The 21,185-nt window shown below is 36.6% G+C and overlaps 1 protein-coding gene across 1 annotated transcript in view; it reads left to right on the top strand.

Moving 5' to 3' along the window:
- The window catches only part of LOC121740154 (neural cell adhesion molecule 1-B-like), a 367,043-nt gene that overhangs the window by 337,259 nt on the left and 8,599 nt on the right, over positions 1 to 21,185 (top strand). The window contains exon 15 of the mRNA XM_042132808.1: positions 4,427 to 4,630. Within this exon, the coding sequence (XP_041988742.1) occupies positions 4,427 to 4,630 (204 nt within the window). The remainder of the gene's footprint in view (positions 1 to 4,426; positions 4,631 to 21,185) is intronic.

The following is a 21,185-nucleotide window of genomic DNA, read 5'->3' as shown; positions in this document are numbered from 1 at the left end:
AGAATCATATCAATCCCCCGTACGGATTTTATTTGTACGTTTTAGATTCGCCTGTTTTCGGATTGGAATTTTTAATAACTTTGATATCATGGTTCAAGGAACATCGATGTGACAGAGCTATTTGTGATGTAATAAAAAAACTATGACACTGGATATTCCGATATTATTCGGAATTGTTCATCTTCATCCCTTTGATGAGTGGTAGTCCACCAACGTGCGCATTGCCCAAAGTTTTCTGCCACGCATAGTCAAACTCTGTATTAATCTTCAACGGTTTTTCTGGACCATTTAGATTGCTACCTGCAAATGTTTTTCTTATTAATTAAGAACGGCGATCATGGCGTATCTTGTAAATGTCTTTAGGCGGCGGCAATTGCTTAACAACAGTAAAAAATATTGTTTTGTACTTACATCACTTGCTGTAGCCTATATATATTAAAATTTTAATAATATTCTTTCCTAATGCGGAGTGTTGTGTATTTACTGAGTTTGCGTCTTGTTGTCAGTTAACATCTAAATTCACTTCCCTTATAATTTAATAAAATTTCCGCATCTACCATAAATAGAACCTTCTCAAAATGCAGCAAGTTCTGAATAACCCAGTGGGATTAATATTCAGATCGCGTGAAGGTGACCGCAAAGGATCGCGGACGGCGACGTGCTCGCAACTCTCTTTCATTCCCTCCTGCAGCGCAACCACATGAGCAATTTCGACATGAAGCATTTGAATTTCGAACATAATTACCGGAATACCCTAATTCGGATTTGGTTCATACAAATCTGAAATCTCGTAGCCTCGTTGACGTTGTGAGTATAAGCTTAAGGAAAACCAAATAAATAAATATCAAATTAAAGTGAGCCTATAATTACCGGAACTAGAGATCGCCCAATGGTCGAAAGTCGACCTCAAATAAAAAATAAATTATAAGTTCCAAACGCTTTTCTTTTGATATTCTACTGTCAAAAAATTGACTTTATTATTTTTTAGACATAATTCCTGCGACAGTCTCAGATTAATAAAGTCAAAATATGACAGACTGGCCGTGTAATAATTGTCTAAAAGTATTTAAGATTCAATAAAAAAAACTCAATATATTTTCAATTTCACAACAGACTTCATACAACCATAAAATTAATATAAGAGAATTAGTATGTATAGGCTTGTCCCTAGTGTGTGTGTTGTAGTGTGTGTAATGTTTTATTTGTTAAATTTTTTTATGATAAAAGCATAATTTCAAAATAATATTAGTTCGATGCACTCCTTCACCATATAAACTATAACTGTGCAAAATTTCATGCACCTACGTTTCCCCATGTTTAGGGTTCCGTAGCCAAATGGCAAAAAACGGAACCCTTATAGATTCGTCATGTCACAGCCACTTTTCTCCGAAACTATAAGAGGTATACTATTGAAACTTGGTAAGTAGATGTAGTCTGTGAACCGCATTAAGATTTTTTTATACGTCATAAATGGTAAAAAGATTCAAGTTGTTTCATAGTTCTTTTGCGAATAGATCGAAGTTAGAAACTATCAAATATGACCTCCATTCGAAGTTGCTAGACTAATAAACCCCTCTTGCATTGTCAATCTCGTACATTATCTAATTTCAATCAATTTTGATGTGCAAATAGTGTCAGCTCTGATGTCCAAATTGCTTCGAATTCCGCGCATATGCTCGGAAGTTCGCTCACTCGCATTAGTTCCACATTCATCACACAACCCTTGGTAATTGAAATACCATCACGCAAAAACAGGATTCCACTCATCTCGATACTAGGCACTTTGATTCACGATAACCTTAAATAGTTTTGCCACCCCTAATTTCATGGGACACTTACTCTTATCTGTAGCAAAATTACTTGAAATGTTTTAATTACATTCTTAGATTGTTTGACGGAAACATTTTATTTTTAATTCTTATTGATTTTAAATAACAAGCAGATCAACAAATGAAGTAATTCATGTAACACAAAAATAATAGAACTAAGTACAGCCCTACTAGACAAGTGGCAAGCGCTTATCGTAAGCGCCAACAAAATGTATGCGATTTGTCATAAGTCATCGTTTCGCTAGCGAATACTAATGTCAAATCTCATACATTTTGTTGGCATTTACGATAATTGCTTGCCACGTCTTGTCTACAGGGCCAGGGATGTTTAGGCGCGTGACAATAATTAGAACTTCCGCTATTATGAATAGTTTCACTGGATAGATCCACGTTCTTCTGACAAACTCATATTTCAATTCAAATTATCGTTAGCGATAGTTTAACAGATATTTTACATCCACACCCCAATGATATTATGACATCTACGCTCTAAAACAGCCTTTCCCAAAGTGGGCAATAACGCCCTCTTGTGGGCGCTGAAGGTCTAAAAGGGGGAGGTATGGGACCCAGAAAAAAATGAGGGCGTTGTAAAGAGGCTTGGGAGTGATTTATTTCATCTGGATGCATTATAAATTGTAACAAAGACGATAAAATATATTTTTTCTCGAAGTGGGCAGTAGGCAAAATTAGTTTGAGGAATCTCTGCTCTAAAATATCCTTGTAAGTCTGTATCTCTAGATTCTAGAAAGACCATCAACAACTTACTAATAAACTCCCTGAGATAAAAATCGTAAACAAACAATAATAACCATGACTTTCACTACCAGACCTCAAAAAAGGTTAAATAAAGCTTCTAACTAAGAGAAAACCAGATAAAAGATGCATCTGGCAAGCCATTTTCAGTGTAAAATCAGCTAAAGAACAGATGGTAACAGTGTCAGCCATAACTCATCGCCCGGTCATTACCGCGAGCTAATTACGCGGAACCTAATTAAATTTAATACAGCCGAAGAATGTCGTCCGCTCACAATTTAGCTGCAAACTTCTGTAGACTAGACGTACTACCGCAAACTTCTGTAGACTACCGTATTACCGCATACTTCTGCCGGAATTCACTGATTTGCTGCCGAATCGAAATGCGACCGTTTCGGGAATTATAGTTTCACGTATTGTTTCATCGATGAAGAGAATTGGAAATAGTGTAGCCACTCAATTATGATTAATACTGCTACCGAAAAATTATTTAGCAGTGTTAATTTAGTATCAATAAATAGCCTTAAACACTCTGAGGGAGGTCTTTGCCCTGCAGTGGGACATCATAGGCTACAAAAAATAGCTATGAACAAAGCATTGTAACAATACTAAACATAAAGAATAGTAATAAAGTGCCACCATTTTCCTCAACATTTATTACTATTTCTTATGTAATTTTTTTTTATGAAATAAGGGGGCAAACGAACAAATGGGTCACCTGATGGAAAGCAACAGAAAAACTGCAGGTGCGTTGCCGGCCTTTTAAGAGGGAATAGGGTAATAGGGGAGGGTAGGGAAGGGAATAGGGTAAGGGATTGAGCCTCCGGTAAACTCACTCACTCGGCGAAACACAGCGCAAGCACTGTTTTACGCCGGTTTTCTGTGAGCCCGTGGTATTTCTCCGGTCTGGTAATACGGTGGTATTTCCCACGTGTAAATAATAATAATAGTTAAATACATGTACTAAATGTTATGTCATAACACAAAATATATCAACAATTATTGGTTCATTAGTATGAAGGCTGAAGACACACAAATACAATCACATTTACAATATACAAGCAGCGAGCAACTTCCCAGCACAACTAAAACAATATCGATAATTCACCAAGTATTGATCGCAATCTCGCTAGTTATGGTAATGGTTAAACAAATTAATTGCATCACGGCGTAATTTCGCACACCCTCCCCTATCATAGAGCCTATTACGAGCTCACAACTTCACAACTGTGACATCACTTATGTTCTAACTTACTATCCACGGCTGTAATGAAATAAGTTTCATTACTAATACCTAACTGCTGTCGGAAGTGGTAGGGTAACAAGGCTAGAAGTGTTTTAAAAACTTAGTAAAATATGCAAATAACTATATAATACATGTACAAGGTGTAACAAAACTAAGTGATAATACTTTAGGTGTGTATGTGTTCCTTGTAGAGAGTTCACTGTGAAAGTAGCAGCGCTGAAAAATCATTTTTTTTCACTTTTGTATGGGGAATCTCGTAACCCTGCGGCGCTTGCCCATACAAAAGTTAAAAAAAAATTGGTCTTTCAGCGTTGCTACTTTCACAGTGAACTCTCTACAAGGAGCACATACAAACCCTTAATTATTATCACTTAGTTTTGTTATACCCTGTACACCTACTATCTCTTGTAGGTAGGCCACAGAAGAAGAATGTTTCCTTCCCCGTGGTCAACCTACTTTATATCTGTATACTGTGCTACGTTTTAAAAGTCTCGTTGCAGTTACTTTGGAGACAAAATATTAAAATAAATATTTCCTACCTCGTAATAGTATTATTACTGGTCAAATCACCATGATTAAAGAGGTCCAACTTTTCCAGCATCAGAAGGGGCCCTAGGCGCAGGGGCGGCGGGGGCAGCAGGGGCGACAGTGGCAGGGGCGGGCGCCGCGCTGGCGCTGGCGGGGGCGGCGTGGAGGGCGGCGCGACGCCGGCGGCACCCGCGGAAGCAGCCACCCGCCTCACCGAGACCCAAGACCACGGAGCACGATGATGCTGAGCCAGACCTCATACCTAACAACTACTGTGAGTACATGTTGTCTATCTTCTAGAACAGTGTTTCCCAACCTGTGGTCCGCGGATCCCTAATATGTATCTGCGGTGTCATCTCTTTACCAAACAAATAATCCGATTTTTTCCGTGATACTATACATTTTTCCTTCCCAAGACTCAAAGTATCTCTATAAAAACATCAAAATTGATTTAGTGGTATAAGAGAGGAAGGGCTCACAGATATGATTATTGTGTCTGTCTGCCTGCAATTTCAATATTAGTATGGATCATCAAATAAAGTAAATGGAGTTAAGTGGTAGAAAATAATATGGTTTGTTTTATGTCATATAAGAAGTACAAAACTTGTTAATACAAAAGGTTCGAACTTCTGAGTAAGAACATTAACTGGTGATTCTAATCTAGCATTATTTTTAAAAGCTTTTATTCAACTTGCTCTGTATGTATGTAAGTATGTATGTTACGGTAGAATTTTGGAACTCAGTTTTGAAGTAGATATATTTAACCGATTGAGCTGAAATTTTGTATACTCGTTTAGTAAGATGACTCCTTCAAAAACCAATTATTTTATAATATTCGTACCCAAAATAAGCAGAAACATACGAGTACAATAGCAATAAAATATAATATTATCACTAGATATATATACGTGGGAGAGCCATGCTTCGGCACGAATGGGCCGGCTCGACCGGAGAAATACCACGTTCTCACAGAATACCGGCGTGAAACAGTGCTTGCGCTGTGTTTCGCCGAGTGAGTGAGTTTACCGGAGGCCCAATATCCTACCATATTGCCTTCCTTACCCTCCCCTATTCCCTTCCCTTCCCATCCCTACCCTATTACCCTATTCCCTTTTAAAGGCCGACAACGCACCTGCAGCTCTTCTGATGCTGCGAGTGCCCATGGGCGACGGAAGTTGCTTTCCATCAGGTGACCCGTTTGCTCGTTTGCCTCCTTAATTCATAAAAAAAAAGATAACACCCGCAACTCCGTTGCGCCAAAATTATTTTATCACGTTGGAACCGTACATTTTTCCGGGATGAAGATCCTTACCCGGGGCACAAGGTATCTCTATACCAAAGTAACAGACAGACAGACACACTTTCGCATTTTCATAATTAGAATGGATAGTTTTTGAAGATAACATAAATTATACGTAATTATTAAGTACATAAGAAATTACTAAAACGGAAAATATCAAGTGCATTTCTTTCATTTGATTGGACACGTAATTTTTAATAATAAATTATAGCCCATCAATCAGCCGGGCTAAACGTCGCAATTAGTTCATGCTTTGATTGGAACATTTCATTGTAACCATTATGGTCGGCCAATTAAAAGCAGATTACATTTGGTTGATGGACTTTTTACGTTTTCAATTTTACAGTCAATTCTATTTAGTTTCTTTTGTTCTTTTAACGAGTTAATTTAATATTATTATTATTTTTTGTATTCCATAAAAATTATGAATTTAATAATTATTTAATAATAATGAGTGCAACCAGCGAATAAAGTTCAATTTTGAAATGCTATTTTTAATTAATTTTGATCAAAGAAAAACTTAAGAACCACAAGCGCGAGCGTACGACATTTTAGGACTAAGATGATAATATTTATTTGAACTATTCAATCGCCCAATGGTCGAAATTCGACCTTAGTTTCAACGACATTAGGACTACTACCTATATTTTGTAAAAAAGTATTGACTTTATAATTTTTTTTTTAACTCTTGTCTCTGGGACTGAGCTGATCTCAGACTGGCCGTGTAAGCATTGTCTAATAGTATCTAAGATTCAATAAAAAAACTATAATCAATTTTCGATTTGTCACCTTATTGTCAACATATTTCCACCATAAATAAAAGAGTATAATTCGTATGTATAGGCTTGTCACTAAAAAATCTGACATTTTTCCTAGTGTGTGTGTTGTAGTGTGTGTAATGTTTTATTTGTTAAAAAAAATTATGATAAAAGCATAATTTCAAAATAATATTAGCTCGATGCACTCCTTCACCATATAAACTGTAACTGTACAAAATTCCATTCACCTACGTTTCCCCATTTTTCGTCAAAAGGGATACAAAGTTTTTGGCTCACGTATTAATATATAGATAATTATACAGTTAAGCTCCATCATCATTCTGTTTAGACTTTAAAGCGTACCAAAATTCCTTCGGACAAAGTCGGGTAGAGCAGTATAGGTATCTATTTATACGCAAGCGAAAAACTTTGTATCCCTTTTGACGAAAAATGCGGAAACGTAGATAAATGAAATTTTGCACAGTTAAAGTTTATATGGTGAAGGAGTGCATCGAGCTAATATTATTTTGAAATTATGCTTTTCTCACACATTTTTTTAACAAATAAAACATTACACACACTACAACACACACACTAGGAAAAATGACAGATATTTGTGTGACAAGCCTATACATACGAATTATACTCTTTTATTTATGGTTGAAGTCTGTTGACAACAAGTTGACAAATTGAAAATGGATTATAGTTTTTTTTATTGAATCGATATTATTAGACAATGCTTACACGGCCAGTCTGAGAGCAGCTGAGTCCCAGAGACGAGAGTTGAAAAAATATATGATAAAGTCAATATTTTTTTACAAATTAAACGTAGTAGTCTTAATGTCGTTGAAACTAAGGTCGAATTTCGACCATTGGGCGATCTCTAGTCTCATTTAATCTATGAATTAACTAACGCCTAAACGAATTTACCCCTACGAAAGTTACATTTAAATTGATTGTTTAAGTGAGGTGCTCCGCAGTTTTGCATATGCGAATACCGAATTATGTAAATATGAGTTCAGTATTGCGCTAATGTAGTATGGGGTGACAACGCAACTTCTATGCATGCGTAATGTTAAGCGGCTTATGGAAGAGGCTTCATTATTCAGAGCCTTATTGCACTGTGGCTCTAGATTCGAATAAACACATTATTTTGGCTTTGTTTTAACAAACGACGGTAATTGCAACGTTTATAATTTTAGTTTCGTTGTGCAGAAAGCATAGTTTCCTAAACTTATTATTATTATAAGTCTTGACGACCTCTGTGGCTCAGGCCTTGTACCATGAAACTGTTTTGGGACTCAAACAATCGGACGATAATGCCGCATCCTATTCTAATAAACGTAAAATGACCTTGTTAGAGCAGGACGCGGCATTCTCGTCCAATTGTTTGAGTCTCAAAACAGTTTCTTAGTAGGCCTCCAGGTTCAAATCCCGCCGACGGAACAAAAAGTTTTCAAAGTGCCTGGGTCATGAATGTGTATTAATATTATGTGTATCTAATAAAAATTAAATCTTAAATATGTGTATAGTATAAATAAAAAAGTATTAAATATATTTCCGTTGTCTGGTACCCGTAACACAAGTCCTTCAGGTACTTACCACGGGGCCAGACTGACGCGGTGTGAAACGTCCGATATTATATATTATTATTATATAGTTTATTTATTTACTATCTTTATGTAGATATAAAATTAAGACACACCTATATTATAAAAGTGACAATATAAACATTGGCGTACTTACATATCTCTTTAGGAGATCTCTTCCAGCAAACCATAAACAGTCTCTTACTCATTATTATGTGTTGGTTTTCCCCAAAAGAAATTGAGATTAGACTTCACAGCTTTCTGGATTCTGGTCTCTACTAAAACGCTATTACGTTTTAGTTCCTATTCTTATTCTGTTTTCAATAAAATCATTAAATTTTTTCCATGTAGCACCTCCGTTAAAATTCGATTAGGTGTAGTAAGAATTTTCGTAACACACATTCACACTATGAAAAGAGAACTATTTCAAAAATATTCTGTCAAATATGATGCCGAGTTTCCGCTCGTGGAGGCTTTAGCGAACTTCATAACGAACTTTAGTATATTATTTGCCGTACAAAGTTCCCTCGGAATAGCTCTTTCATAGTGCAATAACTGAAATATGGTGATGTATGTTGTTTTTGTGAAATGCGGTAGGCACAATGTGCACTGAGTTCAAATATTCATACGACAAAAAGGGTTCACGTTTGAAAGCCTTGTTAGCGCAGAATGAAAACGCATCAAAATTCAGTGCCGCGGGGTTCATCATTCTGGTTTAGTTTAAACTATCCAATTACATTTGTTTTGTTTTGTTATCGTGGGCTGTGAGCGCGGCAACCGAATCAAGAAATTTCGTAACGAAAATACACCTAGCAACCTCCACTGCATCAAGTGAAAAGCCGTGCATCGCCTACCGTAGATTCGGTTCGGCAGACTGGCACGGTGTTTGTGTGCGTGCGACTAGATATATTGTGTGTGTAAACTAGCTATTGCTATGCAATAGCTTTACCGCGGCAGTCTCCGAGTGCCACACCTATTTTTTGTTACAAAATATCTTACAGCGGCACTCAGATAGATTTAATTATTATTACTTAACTTCTACATAAACAGAGAATGTAAGGATTCCCTATAATATATTAAATGTCAAAATGTATCCGTTTTCAAGGCATTTTAGGACCAAACTAAAACTAGTTTGGTCCATTTAGTACAAAATTTTACTATTACCATTACCACTCATAATAATATTCGGAGATCCAAACTGAAATTTCTACAACACGAAACATACTAACCGTTCAGTAGTTTTTGCGTGAAAAAATACACGCATACCCACAAAGTTATAATGACTCGGATAACCCAACCTTCATGGAGTATTATGTGATTGTTATGTTTGTGTTCTGCCTTTTAATAAAAGATAATTTTACATCATTTAGCTTCTTTTTATTTTACTTTTAATTTATGTTGGCTCCAAGAATCCTCTTCAATTTTAAAGATATACTACGTTCCGCTAACAAAATCCTTCATAAACGATAGTTTGCATAAACTGATAAAGACGTCAACGATACAATCTGGAGTCCGGGCGAGTGGGCGAGTGGGGGCCGAGGACTTCCGTACATTTTCTATAAGTTCCGACTTGTTAACAACCCCCAGCATTAAAACTTGAACCCGTCTAACGTTATTATCTCGACACTGCACCGGAATAATTATTGTTGTACTATACTATCTCAGTTTGTACATCTTTTAATTAAGTTTATCTATAGAACTAAAGATTGAGTTTGTTTTACAAGGTAGATTGTAGACCTAGGTTGTGCAATATTGATTGTTTTGATTTAAATTATTTTGGACTACATAGTATGAAAATGTTTATATCAAATGAAAAGGAACAGCTATATCAATTGTTGACAATATAAATGATGAAATTTTTAAGAATTATCAGTAATCAGTAATTATATCTGAAAAAATCATAAAATAAATTAAGTAGGTAGTTTTTGTGCAATTGAAAATGGCTCCTTCAAAAAATTCTTTCATTTCATTGGCTCTTGCATGCCACTCACTTATACATAACATTAATTTTCAAAATTATTTTCGTCAAATTATTCTTTAAATTGAATTTTCTCACAAAACAAGCTAAGCTTTAATGCAAAAGCGTTGCTAACATCCATTTATATTATAGTTTTGTCGTTTGTCTCAGCCGTCGATGTGTGTTAATCGCGCCCGCCCACGCTGCCGCCCGCCCAGCGAAGCGGAGCTCTCGCGTGCGCTACCTTTAAGCCGCTTTGGACGTTTGCGCGTTTTAAATGTATTTTTCAACAGCCAACCATGCGATTTGCTGTTGAGTGCCCCTTGAATATTTCACTGTATGCTAAAAATGAACGATCAAAGTGAAATTACTTTTTTAATATTCTAAAGTTCGGATACGGTTTAGCATAAGGCTGCGAGAGAAAATCTTTATTGCCTTCGCATAAATCGGACGGTAGAAAACTTATTCTCAAATATAAATGATTATAATAATATCACGATATGACCTACTTAAAAATATCAGGTCCAAAAATTTGGAGTTGCAATTAAAATTTTATTTTAATTGTCGTTGATTAAATCGTCTTTCACATCTTGTTCAATATACATTATTCATATTTTATTAACATTACAGTAATAAAATTTAAACGTTGTGAAGAGTGTAGTCCGATATGAAATAGAATAAAAGGTTGGGAAAAAAGTCTTTTCGCATTATAGTATGTATGAACTCGTCATAAAATTTCGTGGGCTATACCAATTGCATTTGGTAGATTTTGGTATCATTAAAAAGTTTTAATCTTACAGAAGACAATTTCAAATTCAAATTAGGTAAATGTGAGATTTTCATTTGTTTTTCTTATTGTTAAAATTACTGATTCTAATGAAGAAATTCGATACATTTTAAAATTTTATTACAAAAAAGTTAAAAATGTAACACAAGCCGCAAAAAAAAAAGTGATGTTTATGGAAGGCCTAATACAGTATCTGTGAGTGTAGCGCAATTTTGGTTTAAACGTTTTCAATCCGGAAGTTTTGATATCAAAGATGCACGTCGCTCTGGTCGCCCTGTTACGGACAAAACTGATGCCATTTTTGAAAAAGTGGAGCAAGATCGGGATATTAGTAGTTACGATGTAGCTGAAGAACTGGGGATTGACCTCAAAACGGTTTTGGTGAATTTAAAAAAAGCTGGGTTTACAAAAAAACTCGATATTTGGGTGCCTCATGAGCTCACTAAAAGAAACCTAATGAACCGTGTACTCATTTGTGATTCTTTATTACGACGTAATGAAACCGAACCATTTATGAAGAAGCTGATAACTGGTGATGAAAAGTGGATAACATACGACGAGAACGTGCGAAAAAGATCGTGGTCAAAGGCCGGTCAGGCTTCACAGACTACCCGGGTTAACTCGCAACAAGGTGATGCTGTGTGTGTGGTGGGAATGGAAGGGCATTATTCATTATGAGCTGTTACCGCCAGGCAGGACCATCGATTATGAACTGTACTGCGAACAACTGATGAGATTAAAGCAAGAAGTTGAGAGAAATTGGCTGGAATTAATGAACAGAAGGGGTATGGTTTTTCACCATGGTAACGCTAGACCTCACACATCTTTAGCCACTTTGCAAAAATTACGGGAGTTTGGCTGGGAGGTGTTAATGCATCCACCGTATAGTCCTAACACTCCTAACCTTGCACCTTCAGATTTCCACCTGTTTCGATCGCTGCAGAATTCCTTAGGCAGTGTCAGGTTGACATCACAAGAGGACTGCCAAAACCACTTGTCGCAGTTTTTTCATCAGAGGCCCCAAAATTTTTATTTTTATTTAATTAATAATAATTATAGCATTGGAACATGTCCCTACCAACAAGATGGCAAAAAGTTATCGAACAAAATGGCACCTTTAAATTTTAGCCTTTAAACTTTAGTCAATTGTTAATAAACTTTATAAAAAACCTTTTGAATTTTTATATAAAATGCGAAGAAACTTTTCCCCAACCAATAATGTTGAAATGATCAATAATTATTACTAAGCAATTAATCGCTGTAGCATGACTGCAGAGAAAAAAACAATCAAGAAACAAGATTGATGTACATGGTAGGTACCTAAGTGTTGAGCAAAATGTAGCGACTACCGTTAAGTGATTTTAAATCCGGAACAGATCAGTCGCACCTGCTGACTTGTAGGGAAATCTAGTTTAAAACGTTATTTATATAGGCATAATATTTTAAATAAATTTATAGTTATAAATCATATAAAAATGTGTCTGTCTGATAAAAAAAACTTTGTAGTTATTAGGAATCACTATGTCAACTGTCACCGAATTAAGCAATTTTATTGACTATAGCAGGCAGGCACAATTTAATTTATACTATAATATTATAATATTAGTAATAATATTATAATATTAACGCCAAAAAGTATCCAATGTCCTTTCCCGGGTCTCAACGTATCTCCGTACCAAATTTCAGCAAAATCGGTTCAGCTGTTTGGGCGTGAAGAGGTAACACAGACACACTTTCGCATTTATAATGTCCGTATGGATTCTTTTTAAAAATATCGAACTCATCCAGTATGGACGTTATCTACGGTTATAGTTGCAGCTGGCGTGATGCTGAGTGCACCACAACAATTTAACTTTTCCACTCAAACAGTGCAACTCCTCCGTATATTTTTAACCGATGAATTCCAATATTATATATTATATTGTTTTACGGATACCTATTGTATCCGGGCACAAAATGATTAAGTTTCTTTATTATAAAGTAGTGGAAGAACAATATATTATTATTTTCCTTAAAAATTCACTTGTGAGATATAAATCACACAAATACCAAATAAGAAACGGAACTCTTGCATGCCTAATTTTATTCTTTTATATTATCTTACTCCTGATATGTCTGAGAACCATGAAGCTAATACGCTTCGTGCTGAGAACACGCGATACTTTGTAAAGACTATATTCCTAAATTGTAAAGTATTTGTTACGTCAGTTCGACCTGTTGCGGCCGAAATCGGAATATTTTCGGTTGTTTCCCGCGAGAGTCCAATCCATTATGCAATTTTTTCAATCCAATTCATGCCACTCTTCTAATCGACAGCGCTCACATCACGGCTTTTTATTACACGCTTTTATTTAGGTCAAATCTAGCAGCTGAATTTTTCATCCTATTCCAGGCCCGGAAACGGCCGAAATTTACTGAAATTTGTGAGTTATGCATAAACCTTTTATATTAGCCGGCCGCGTAAAACAATAATGGAATTTTAAACGAACGAAAAAGTTATATAAATCGTCTGTAAACAGAGGTCGCATAAGTACTAAGTAGATTACTCGTCTTTTTACTCTGGCGCTGAGCCTACCTGAGCCCGGTTTGTTGACAAGTTAAAAAGCTTGTGCTATGTCGAGCATAAAGTCGTGTCAGGCCGCGTCATAGGCTGTCGCAGCAGCGGTAATCGCGCGATTAAGTGAATACCTGGCGTGCGGCACGCGAGACCGCACCACGGCGCACGGTGCCGCACCACGCCGCACCGAGCCGCGCCGCGCCGCACGACCCGCTACATCCATCATTTGTAACGACCGTCTTCCTGAATCTCGGTTTCTTAGTAATCACGTGCTAATGATAATAATCAACAGTATAACATGGGTTTGGGTAAGTCATGTTATACCTTGTAACAAAATCTAATATCTATACATACATACATATACATATATACATATATACATACATACATATAAATAAAATTGGAGTGTCTGTTTGTAATATTGAAAGAACCATTTTTTACTAGATGCATATGAATGTATATAGGGTACATACACCATAAAATTCAATTAAGAAATTTTAAAAAAACCCCGCCAAACAACTTTAAAAAGTAATGAAATAATATATTTTGCTGACTTTAAGTTTAAATAATTCCTAAGTGTAAAGTGTTAAGTTTAGTCCATAATTGTTGTCACGGTGTGTCGGGGGACCGCCACAGACAGACAGACAGACAGACAGACAGATAGACCCAGATAAGAGGGGGGTTATAAGTTTGACGTGTCTGTCTGTCGGTCTGTCTGTATGTCTGTCTGCCTGTCTGTTTGTTACGGCTAATCTCTGAAATGGCTGGAGCGATTTTTTGGCAGATAGCTGATGTAGTAAGGAATAACTTAGGCTACTTTTTAACCGACTTCCGAAAAGGAGGAGGATATATTTTACTTTTTTTGTATTTGTTCTCGGACAACTACGCCATTTGTGGATCAATTTTCAAATTTTAACTAAAGTTCACGCGGACGAAGTCGCGGGCAACAGCTAGTTAAAAATATTATGTTTTATGGTTCCGATCAGCGGCGTTTTCTCCTTAGCATATTGATTGAGATAGATTCTAGAGTTTTCCTTAGTTGAAGAAGCAGCATTTGCCACTACATATACAATTTAGTTATATTAGGGATGTGATCCGAAGAATTGTTCGGTTCCTGCAACTTTCCGCCATTGTTGCACGAAAAAAATATACCATCCTCATCACCTGTATGATTGGCAGTCTTCCACCGACCACCGTGCGATTTTCGCGTAACTTTCTGACACGCAGAGTAAAACCCTGGAACGAACTGTCGCCAGCAGTATTTCTGTAACAATACGACCTGCAAACCTTCAAGAAAAGAGCGTATCCCCTTTTAAAGGCCGGCAACGCACCTGCAACGCTTCTGATGTTGCAATTACTGTCCATGGACGACGGTAGTTGCTTTCCATCTGGCGACCCGTTTGCTCTTTTGCCCCCTAATTTTATGTATAAAAAGTTAAGTGTAATAATTTGATTGTGATGGAAATACCAAAAAATACTAGCTGTAATATAAAAAGTCAACGTTAAAATTGTATTACAGTGATCTCACCACAAATGCTCAGCTTTATTAATTCAACGGCATAGCTCCATGTTTTCCTCTCGATTACATTCATTCGATATTAATTTATATCCATATTAAACACACACACACGATCGTCGGTTAGCCACATTAAAAAACCGTAAATATATAAACAATTAAAAATGCATGTAAATCAGTTGGACGCGCCGACCGCAGAACGTGTCCTGCTGGAGGGGGGAAAAGGGGTGTAGAAGGGGGCGGGGGTGTTATTGGCCTCATAATTTACCAACGCCGTGGTACGAATAAACGCTCACAGAAGTCCCGCTAAAAAGTTTAATATCTGTTGTTCATCGGAATTTTTTCGTTAACACCAAAATGTTGGTATTTTCAGCGGTAATTTTTCAACTTTCCCATGTAACTGTACCTGTTTGTCACGCTACGGCGACGGAATTTATAATTTTATGCAAAAAAGTGATGCTTAAATGTTACGAAGCTGCTAACTTTAACGAGTTCAACTCTCATTACTAGTTCTGATATTGTTCGGTCACATAGAGGTGTCGATCGAGGTGCTGAATTGTTATGTAACTGTAGCGACCCATACCGCATCGTAACTTGAATCGCGCTATTGAAATTCCTCAACAATGCCTGAGATCAATCAATGGGCATACCTGGTGCCTGCTCCGATAAATCTACATTTACGTGCCTGAAAATTCTTTTGAAAATGAACTACACAACCTGGCTCCTACCACCTTACGGCCTATATTGTTAACATTAGCACATCTTGCAAAGTCAATACGACGTTTCGCACTACATGAACGGAAAGCCTAGTCATTTTACCTAAAATTTCTTGAACAGTAACTAAAATAGTAACTTAGTAAGTAAATATTATTTTTATTCGCTCAAAAAGATCCAAATAGATGCTTGTGCCTGCAAAGGCCGCACATTTACATTATTTACGAAACGTGCTGCGTTTGCCGAAGTGTGGGACTGATTTAATTTTAATGGTATTTATTTTACAATCGAACCGAACTATTAAATATTATTTTGCGGTTTCGTGTGAAATAATATTTTATTTACGATTGCGTTGTGTAACGAGGTTGACCTGAGGAATATGAAAATAATTACTTAATATGTTTGAAATTGGAAAAGGTCTCCTATACCCAGTTTCTGAGCTTTTTTGAGAAGTGTTTATCTATTAAAGAGTGTTGTTGATTGGTGCTTATTTTGACGTTAGCCATGTTATTTCTCCTGCCTAACATTCTTGTATCGCGCTATCGAAGTTTTCTAAGTGTGTCGGTATACATATTATATACGACAGCTGAGATGTATCACGTGGGCTCCGGCCTGACCGAGCATAACACCTCGCTCGGTCGGAAGATCTTCCTTTGTGGCGGCCACGCATATTCCCACAGGCTCTTTACAGCATATTAATTTTTTTAAGATATTACAGATTTAAAAATTACGGGACGTTGCTTTTGTGGCGGTACCGACTACCGACCAATGCGGGCCACGTGTAACTACCCGTGGCCCGCATTGGTCGGTTTGGTTGTAATAAATATAATTAAACACTACTGTATCGATTTTAATCATTTCTTCAGTAAGTGATATAGCGCTTAGCCGGGGCGGGTCGCTAGTAATATGATAAAATATTTAGATAACATGTCTTTACACATATTTTTGTAAAGCTATATTATCTAAAACAAATCAGTGTTTCGCCACAAATGAATTCGATAAACAAATTACGGTTGTACAGGAATAGAATTCCTACCGCATTAAAGCATGCGCGACCGCAACAGTATCGGGCATCGGCCGAATAGAGCGCAGCAGCAGGAATTTGTTTTTATATACATTATACAAAACACGTCATTTATATTATGTGCTTGATACCCAAACAAACTGTACTTCAGAAAGTTTCATCAAATGCTTATGCATAATATTATATACTGGACGTTCCGCGCTGCTTCGCCCGCGTAAATTAGATATTTCACAGATAAATTATTCCACAAAAAATAGCCTATGATCCTTCACGTAGTCTACTTAATCTTATTTATCTGTGCCAAATAACAGAAAAATTGCTCCAGTAGTTCGTGAGATCAGCCCTTTCAAATAATTTCTCCCGTTTTTTCCACATTTTCCTCTATTTCTTCGCTCATATTGGTCTCCGCGTGATAAAATATAGCTTATAGCCTTCCTCGATAAATGGTCTATCTAACACTAAAAGAATTTTTCAAATCGGACCAGTAGTTCCTGAGATTAGCGCGTTTAAACAAACAAACAAACACTTCCGCTTTATAATATAGATAATGTTATTCTCAAAATTCTCCTTGGTACTTCAAAGTATATTCCTAGCACACATTCTACGAGTAGCGCCAAAATGTACCATCGAGGAAGTTGATTCCCATGCAATTGACAGACCAACGTTATTAGGTCGAATATGTCAATTCAATGTTCTTCTTCTTTTTTATTAATGGCTCCTTTGTGAGTTGCCAGTATCAGGGTGTTTTGGCAAAGACTTTACTTTATGAGATGGCTTTATGAAGAAACAAGGTTACGGTATCAATTCAATGTTAATTGTGATCTGTCAGCTGGGTTTGACGTAACGCAACCAAACTACTTAGGTCCCCGATTTGTATAGGAATCAACTTCTCTGATAGTACAAAAGATTTGATTTTTCTATGGATTTTTCAAACAAGCAAGTCAAACTACGACTTGCATTAGGTTTGTTCACAGAGTTTTCACACATGACACGTGTCAAAATCACTATGCCTTACTTCGTAAGGCAAGATTTCACGGTGTTTGGTATTCACTAGGTATTCACACATAAATAATCGGTCCCATGTTTGGCTTGACAGTGGTCTGGGTCCGAATAGTATTTCAAACGCAAGCTGCCTCACGACTTCACGAGCACAAAATAATTTTGTCACTTCGATGTGTGAGAATCGAGCCCCCGTCTTTACCTTTTTATTCGGGTCAATACAAACACGTTATTAGCTTGTACATATTTCATAGTATATTATGGTTAGCCCGGCTGTATAATATAGGTTTTGATCTCCTGATGTCTTACGAATAAGATTAGTCTAATCTGTATTACACCGGTCAGGCTCAGCGAGGGTACGAAAGGGTCGCAAGGTATCTTTCCCTCGTGTAATATCTTTCTATGAGATCAAAGATATTATACCTGAAATAATAAATACGAAACAAAAACAAATAAAATTTTCGATTGAAGCTTACCTACAATTCGTTCTCGGGTAATATCATGATGTAGGTACTTTATTTATTAATTTAGGCCTTGTGCAAACGGTATCAAATTCTGTATAATAGCAGGAATTTGTTCTAAATATTGTAACTGAGGAAATACATACAAGACGGATGTGGCAGTGGTCTAGTGGTATAATTTTTCTTGCGATTAAAATTATTAATATTCCATTTAATAATAATATTATATTATATTAATTTCGGAACTAAACCGTATGGCAATGTAAGCGATGATTACACATAAATTGACTTAAAAAAGAAGGAATATCTTACTTCCTACTAGTCCTACTAATATTGTAAAGGCGAAAGTTTGTATGTATGGATGTATGGATGTTTGTTACTCTTTCACGCAAAAACTACTGAACGGATTTCAGTGAAACTTTACAATATCATAGCTTATACACCAGAATAACACATAGGCTACAATTTTAACCGACTTTCTTCAAAATGGGGATGCGTTATGTTCGTTTTCTTATTTTCAACGATTACTCCGCCGTTTGTTAACCGATTTTATATCATCCCAATTTGGTATTATATTCGCAAAAGTGGTGATCTGATGAAGGATCCATAATTAATCGAGGGAACTCCTCAAAATGTATAGGGAAACATATGGTGACTTCGGTTTCGTGAGAAGTATTCTAAGCATATGCTACCTACAAGTAAGATTTTGCACCGAGGTATACCTGGTATACCGTGGTTCAGAAGGTGCTGAGAGAACTCATGATTCAAAGAATCATGAGTTCTCTCAGCACGGTTATTGGTACTTTTCATAGTCTTTTAGATCGAGACTCGAGTTTGTCAAGCGATAATTAAAAAAATCTATAAGTACCTACCTAATATCATAAACCTGAAGAGTAAGTATATTTGCTTGCACGCGTTAATCTCAGGAACTACAAGTCCGATTTAAAAACTTATTTCAGTGTTAGATAGCTCATTTATCGAGTAAGGCTATATATTATCACGCTACGACCGAAGAAACTCAGGAAAATGTGGGAAAAACTGGAAAATATTAGAAATTACGAACCACTGGAGCCATTTTTATAGCAATATTTGGCACAGATATAGAGTAGACCAAGTGAAGGGAGTAGGGACATAAGAGCTATTTTTATGGGAAAATGTACGGTTTCCGTAAAATTCCTAATTTACGCGGGCAAAGCCGCGCGGGACATCTAGTATAATATTATAATAATAATATCTATGGACGCTTCACACCACGTCAGTCACGCCCCGTGCTAAGTACCTGAAAGACTTGTGTTACAGGTACCAAACAACGGAAATATATATATAATAAAAATATTTAAGATTTTTATTATATATTATGAATTATGATACACATATTTAATACACATCCATGACCCAGGAACTTTTGAAAACTTTTTATTGCGTCGGCGGGATTCGAACTCGCGAGTCGCGACCCTCGGCTTGAGCTACCACAGAGGTCGTCAAATATGTTCGTCTATACGTGGTCTATACTCTATAGTCTATATAATATTTTTGTTATGCTGCAGTTAGACTATAAAGACGGCGCAACTTCTTAAAGTCACAAAAAACTACCAAACTGCTCGTCGCACGTTGAAAAGGATTCTCAAATTGTAGCCCGCCCCGAGGGGCTATATTGGGAAGAAAAACACTTCCTATCCTTATCTTATTCTGATAATATTCTTTGCAAATCCCAAGGTAGCTTAAAGCAGGCCGCTCAAAAAGGGCTCGAATTGCAGGCCCTTTCCCACTCTTCGATAACGTTATCTTCCTTAATGTGTTAAAGGTTTTTTATAAAATTTTGAGATTTTCAAAAAATATGTGCTACAAAATGTTTTTGCTTAAAGTATAATATAACGAGATATTATGTTTTTAAGTGATAGATGTAATCTTATTATATAAAATTCTCGTGTCACAATGTTAGGCCGCGTACTCCTCCGAAACGGCTTTACTGATTTTAACCAAATTTTATTTAAACCAGGGAAGGTTTTAAAGTGACACGAAGTACACATGTCACTTTAAAACCTTCCCTGGACTTCTACGAATATTTTAGGACTAAAGTCAGCCCAATGCGTTCAGCCGTTTTCGAGTTTTAGTGCGACTAACACATTTGAAAATCCATTTTTATATATAAGAAGATATAAGGCAAGATTCAGTGGGTCTGAGAATCGGCTACTGGGTACTTATTATATTGATAAGTGCATTTATTGAATAAATAATAGTAAATTATTACAACTCGAGACTGACGACGACTATATTAATTGTTTGTGCGACGGGATAGCGATGGGCGTTGTCATGGTGACATACTTATTTAGTCACTTCAATAAAATAATACGTAATATATTATATGGCAAAGAAACGTTGGCCGGGACAGCAAGTAAACGATAATATTTAGGCACGCATAGAACTATGTCACCGCGGTCGACGGATATAAGATACGTAGCAAAAGTCAATTTACAGAATCAATTTCGGTAACCTCTAAAAAAGCTGATGATAAAATTTAATTGGCAACGTTTGATGTGTCAAACGCAGCTTAATCCGAATCGTTTTTATGGTTGACGTGCAATTACCGCCTCTGGGATAGTTTTTATACGAAGGTCGTAAGATTAAGGGCTCCGAATGATCCGGGCCAATTAATAAGGGCGAGATTCGCGTGCACATCACGCCTACGTCATACGTGTCACAGTTTTTGGGGAGCAATCTGCTAATTGGCATCCCTTGTCGATAAGGAATGTTACAACTTACAAGCGTACAAATATTGGTGTACTTTAATAGAATTTGACTTGTGTGCGAGAACTAGCCATTCGTACCATTGAAGAAATGTATTCATAGGCAGTTGACGTAATTTGGTTGCGTTACGTCAATTCAATATAAATCGTGATCTGTCGAAGAGGATTGACATAATGCAACCAATTTACGTAGGTCCGCAAACTGCCTATGAATCAACTTCTCTGACAGTACAAAAAAGATTAGCGTAAAAAAAATGCCTGCCCCACAGGGTTAAGTTGTTTGAGACTGCGCCAGATATGCTGTATGCAGAAGTAATTTTTGCACAACCAGGAATGGAATGGAAAACAATGGTCAATAGAAAATGGCACAGAAAAGCACTTTCGTATTTATAATACCTACAAAATATTTTATAGACTTGT

Source organism: Aricia agestis, chromosome 1, assembly GCF_905147365.1.
Source record: "Aricia agestis chromosome 1, ilAriAges1.1, whole genome shotgun sequence".
Taxonomy (NCBI): Eukaryota; Metazoa; Arthropoda; class Insecta; order Lepidoptera; family Lycaenidae; genus Aricia; species Aricia agestis.
Note: the sequence above shows the minus strand (reverse complement) of the source record. Positions and strands in the feature narration are given on the sequence as shown.